Source organism: Sinocyclocheilus anshuiensis, unplaced genomic scaffold (assembly GCF_001515605.1).
Source record: "Sinocyclocheilus anshuiensis isolate Anshui unplaced genomic scaffold, SAMN03320099.WGS_v1.1 scaffold171, whole genome shotgun sequence".
NCBI classification, from domain to species: Eukaryota; Metazoa; Chordata; class Actinopteri; order Cypriniformes; family Cyprinidae; genus Sinocyclocheilus; species Sinocyclocheilus anshuiensis.
The window spans coordinates 95,381-101,266 of record NW_015549561.1 but is presented as its reverse complement, the minus strand read 5'-3'; the positions used below and the strand labels follow the sequence as shown (position 1 = coordinate 101,266).

General features: G+C 38.1%; 1 protein-coding gene across 1 annotated transcript; it reads left to right on the top strand.

The window, feature by feature from the left end:
• The first annotated feature begins 1,052 nt into the window (after positions 1-1,052).
• On the top strand, positions 1,053-3,443 carry LOC107657187 (C-type mannose receptor 2-like). Its single transcript, XM_016445211.1, has 4 exons — positions 1,053-1,086; positions 1,173-1,520; positions 2,442-2,792; positions 2,958-3,443. Exons 1-4 carry the CDS (start codon positions 1,053-1,055, stop codon positions 3,317-3,319), a joined length of 1,095 nt encoding a protein of 364 aa, XP_016300697.1. The 3' UTR covers positions 3,320-3,443.
• The last annotated feature ends 2,443 nt before the right edge of the window (positions 3,444-5,886 follow it).

The following is a 5,886-nucleotide window of genomic DNA, read 5'->3' as shown; positions in this document are numbered from 1 at the left end:
TTGACAATCACATTTTTGTTGTTGTTTCAAATAGAGATCATGATTCTCCCATGATTCTGAACAGGCAACTAAACTAACATTTTCTGAGAAAATGTTAATTGCTGCAGTCTATTTATTTATTTATTTTTGAATTACTTATTGCAAAATCTGCACCTCTTCTGTAGCTAATATTAATTTCATAATGACCCATATTCTGTGAAGTCAAGCAGCAGAAGTTGAGTGACAGTGTGCAAATACAACAGGCACATTTCAGGGTGAACTAAATATGCAAGACTAGTTTGACATGTCATAGTTTATAACGCAGGGCGTTCATCTTTTGCTGGGATGTGGAATAAATTAAGAGTATACCCACTTCTCAAGGAACCACTAAACCACCGGTCCAAATCACTCCTTCATCTCACACACGTTTCTTTCTCTTTGACTGGAGCCTCAAACAGAGGGTTTTTTAAGGCTCTCAGTAACCAGTATCACTTGTCTTCACTAATGAACTCAACCCTCATCAATCAGCTCATTAGTGGGGTGTTCGTTTCAACACCGCATTAAAAAGTGCCTCAACAGAGAAATATACATGTCAAATTGAACAGGGATTTAACTCAAATTATGCAGTCCACCAATAACATGAAATCAACTGGTTAGTTGTGAATGTTAGAATGCAAATTATGAATGTTCTTATGTTTATAATTTTCTTATAATTGAGGTCCATATTCATATTGACTCAAACTGACTGACACAGTCGTCAATATGCAAATTAGGGGAAAGAAGTGGGAAAATAGACCAGTATAAAGGAAGTGAATATGAAATAGGGGTTCTAGAGTAATAAACAAATAAGTGACGTGCTGAGTGACGGATGAGAGCAGATATAATAATCATATAGTTTGAAGCTGCAGACAGAAACATCAGACTCAGGACAGAAACACACGACCTCTAAAGTAAGAACAACTCACATGTTTATTCTTTAACCATAAACCATGAATCCTGTTACACTGATAATATGCTTTTTAAAATATTATGTTTTACTCCAAGATGAATAAGAGAGTCTTTCTTCCTCAGAAATGGAGCAAGCTCTATATTTCATTCTTCTCATTGGTGAGTGTGTTTGTGGTTTTATTCATGGTTTATAGTTTCATTAGGTCTGTTATGAAAAGCATTAAAGCAAAGCCTCTCTTTCACAGCTCTCTGCTCCGTATCTGAATGTGTTCAGCGTCAGTATCACTTTATAAATGAGAAGATTAACTGGACTGAAGCTCAGAGACACTGCAGAGAGAATTACACAGATCTGGCCACCGTTGACAACATGAACGACATGAACGAGCTGAACAAGAGTGTGAATGGTGAACGTATCTGGATTGGGCTGCAGAAGACGGGTCGTGATGAATGGCAGTGGTCTTCAGTTGAACCTGTGCTCTATCTGAACTGGGCTACTGGACAACCAGAAGGCAGAGATGATTGTGCAATGATGTTAAATGGACAATGGGAGGATTTGCCATGTAGTGATAACCGGCAATTCATCTGCAACAACAGTGAGTGCAGCTATTTAAAATTAATTTATAGAAATTCAACAACCATTCATTTATAGATGTGCATATTTTAATGCACTACTAACCCCTATTTTAATTTGATTGTGAATATAGACGTGACCGTATATTTGTCACACTTTCAATGTCGAAACAATTTCTGTATAGACTCAATATTTTCCAGAAAAAAAAAAAGGCTTCATCTTTTGTTGTTGTCAGACTTTGTTCCATGTGTGTTTTGCTCCCCATGTGTTTCCATGCCCTTATTTGGTCCTTCCTGTTCCTGTCCTAATTGTTTCCAAATTTTCCTAATTTGTTCCAGGTGCGTCTAGTTATTATCCTTGTTTCCCTGTGTATTTAAGTTCGAGTCTGTGCGGTCTGTCTGGAATTGAACGTCTTCACGTCTGTCAGTGTTTGAATCCCTGCGGTTTTGGTTTTATTAAAGTCTCTGTTGAGTGTCTCCACGTCTCCTTGTTCCCGCACTCCTTGAGAAACTTTGACAGTTGTCACTATGGGGTAATTTGTCACAATGGGAACATGCAGTTAAAGAGACTACATAAAAATAAAGTTAATAGAGATTGATATGGATCTAGTTGTTAATAATCATAACAATCATCTGATAATAACTCTAATGTTCATAAGAAATATATACAGCAGCGAGGTGCTAGAGTTTGTTATTTCGGTCTTCAGTATATCAACACAAACCTGTAATAGCTTTATTTTACTCGTACATGAACTCAAATATAGTTCATGATAGTCCATTAAAACAATTAAATTATTAACTATTAATTTATAAATTAGTAATCTACAGTCCAAGTAAATGTTTCTGTGGATTAGTTAATAGCATGTTTAGCTGTTGTGTAACAACTTCTCTTTATGTCTGAATCAAGTATTCATAATGGCTGTTCCCATTTGTTTTTCTTAAAGCGAACACAGGACTCATCTTTGTCAATCAGGCAATGAATTGGGGAAACGCTCAGAGTTACTGCAGACAGAATCACACTGATCTGGTCAGTGTAAGAAACCAGAATGAGAGTGAACAGGTTGAGAAGATCATTAAAGATAATAACTCATCTGGATCACATGTCTGGATCGGTCTGTTCAGAGTCAGAGACTCATGGCAGTGGTCAGATCAGAGTAACTCCTCATTCAGATACTGGAACACTGGTGAACCTAATAATGATGGAGTTGAAAACTGTACAGCTGTTGAACAGAACGCTCAGGGACGATGGATTGATATCTCTTGCGACAGCCATTTTCTTTTTGTGTGTCATGAAGGTGAGTAGATCCTCACAGAACACACACAATCCATCCATCACCTCCAGATCTCTTAAAGTTCACGCTACACGTCTGACATGACAAATTCATCCACAGTGTTTGTTCTGCATGTTGTTTTTGATCAGTCTCTCTCTAGTTTCTGCTTGTGCTTTGTTTGGTTTCCAGATAAACTGATTGTGATCAGAGAGAATCTGACGTGGTCTGAAGCTCTGAGATACTGCAGACAGAATCATGTGGATCTGGTCTCGGTTCATTCAGAAGAGATTCAGCATGAGGTGATGAACGTGGTTAAACGGGCGTCTACTGCGGCGGTGTGGTTGGGTTTACGTCACTCCTGCACTGTGGGCATCTGGTTCTGGGTGAGTGGAGAGACCGTGTGCTATCAGAACTGGGCTCCAGGGAACGGCACATCAGAGGAGGACTGTGAACACACAGTGAGATCTGGAGCAGTTCAGTCTGGAGGAGATCAGCGCTGGATCAGCCGTCCTGAAACTGACAAACTCAACTTCATCTGCAGCAGATATTAAGAGTGAAAGATACACAGACCTTTCATGTAAGAAAACAAGTGCTTGTGTGTTCACTTCCTTTAACTTCATTTTCATTCAGCACTTTGTTAAATAATCATTTTACATATATTAATTTCAGTCTCAGCAGGCAGTCGCACCTGAGGGTTAAAAAGGCAGAAATATTTTGCTCAGATGTTTGTTAATATAGTTCAAACGTATTCTTCAGTAAACTGTTATTGAGCTGTAAATTGTCTGATTTGTTCTGTTGAGGGTCTGTTTATCTTCAGGTGGATGATGTATCAGTGTGATTCCTGTGGGTTCGTTTGCTCCATTTTAAGAGCCAAAGGCAAGAATTAATGTTAAAGTATGTTTTGCTTTTCTAAATTTTTTTTATTTACTAACTATGAGAAATTAATTGAATTTTGTGGGATTGAATGGCATCATATGTACTCATCATTAGATATATATTTATACAATGTTCCTTCGATTTATTATGAGATAATTCATGTAACTGAAGAGTATGATATGAGTTTTCAAAATGCCTTATTTGTCTTTTAAGGATCTTTGTATGCTGTTGCAGCTGCTTCTCTCTCTTATATCGAGTTTCATGAATTAATCATGTCTGATTAGAAATGACTGGTTGAATGTGAATCAATGAGCACCAACATTATGTGCCTCTGCTAAATGAAATATTGTTTATTCTTAAAGGAGTGAAGGTTGGGTATAAAATATCTACAATATTTTTGTGCCAAACATAAAAGAACATGTCAACAACAGCAGCTCAAATAAACTCCTGCACAACCTGCAATCTCGTCTCTTGACTGTTTCTCAACATCAGAATGATAATTAAATTATAAAATCCAACATTATATTTACAATTAAGACATGTTAAGGACACATAAGCTGCTTCCCAATTCAGATTTTGCATCCTTTAAAGGCTTAATTCGAAGACCGAATGTTCCTAGTTTCAGGAGGTAGGGGTTGTGGACGAGGTTTCAGAGGGAGATTGGAGTTGAGGGCTCTCACAGCGTGGGGAAAAAGCTGTTGAGCAGTCTGACAGAGCAAGCTTTGGTACTCCGGTACCTTCTACCTGATGGCAGGAGCTGGAAGACACTGTGGGAGGGATGAGTGGCGTCCTTCACGATAACTGGAAACAGCCCGGGCTGACGCTCACAAGTCCTGGGGTAAGTATACATTCCACACTCAGCTTGTCTCTTTTGATCTCAAGCGAGTATTAACTATGGCTACTCACAAATCATCAACCAACTGGACCTTATTTACACACGACACTGCTCCACTGATCATGTGCTGGTTCCTCCACTGCACACCTCGGATCACTTCCTCCTCACTCTTAACCTCAACATGGTTCCTGACGCAACACATACCCTTACACATGTCACTTTTCGACGTAACCTACGCTCTCTCACACCCTCCCGGCTATCTGCTATGGTTTCATCTTCGCTTCCTTCTCCTGAAGAGTTATCATCTCTTGATGTTAACCGTGCTACTGATACTTTCTGCTCCACTCTTACATCTTGTTTAGACACTGTCTGCCCCTTGTCTTCCAGGCCAGCTCGTACCACCTCTTCTGCCCCTTGGCTATCTGATGTCCTCCGTGAGTATCGTTCTAAGCTCAGAGCTGCAGAAAGAGTATGGCGCAAATCACAAAATCCTACTGACCTTAATGTATATTGATCACTCCTCTCTTCATTCTCTGCTATAATTAATATTATTTATAAACAGTAGTCTCATCTCTTGACTGCTTACCTTACATGAGAATGATCACTTGACTTGATCAAATCCAACAAAAATAAGCTTTAAATCTTGTTTAAATTTTGATGTGTACTGTAACTTCCCTGTTACTTGGTTTTATTAAAGCAGCACTGTGTAAACAGAACTGCACACATCCCGCGGAAGAAAATTCCAACCGGAGCTACTTCTCTAAGTTTATGTCTCTGGCGATTCACGCAGGTATGTGTTCCTCCGCAGCGGTGACCAGGCTACAATAGTCCAAATATAAGTACTTATTATAAGTGTACCGTAGTGATTCGGAAGAAGACAAAAACCTGGTTTGGAAGATGAATTCATGATGTACTCGCTCATTATATACATTTTGCACATTTTGAACACAGAAAAAAGTTACATAGTGCTGCTTTAAAAGGGATCTGATGAACAAGCACAATTAAACATTCATTATATACATTTATTATTGAAAATGTTTACAATTTGCTTCCCATGATAATAGCAAACATTGAATTGACATGCATTTTAAAAAATATTTCACACAGCTTTGTAAAAAATAATAATAATAGTTTTGCGTTTGATATTTTTTGTATATTTTTGGATTTTAGGAGTGAACGTAATATGACTAACAGATGAATAAGACTGAATGAAATGTAATGGAATATGACTAGAACAATAACACTCACTGTTTATGCTTCTGTTTCACATCAGACATGTAAATATAGTTCAGCCTGAAGGTCTAAATGTGTTATGGACATAAGCAAATCGATGAGGATGTGTTTACATGCAAACGTGTCGATGTTTTCTAAAAAAAAAAAAAAAAAAAAAACAGAAACCAAAGGGGA

Bases quoted from the DNA above. Each gene is read 5' to 3' on its own strand.
- LOC107657187 (XM_016445211.1), top strand. From the start codon at position 1,053: ATGGAGCAAGCTCTATATTTCATTCTTCTCATTG. The intron at 1,087-1,172 runs GTGAGTGTGTTT...TCTCTTTCACAG, and splicing joins ATATTTCATTCTTCTCATTG to CTCTCTGCTCCGTATCTGAA. The intron at 2,793-2,957 runs GTGAGTAGATCC...TTTGGTTTCCAG, and splicing joins TCTTTTTGTGTGTCATGAAG to ATAAACTGATTGTGATCAGA.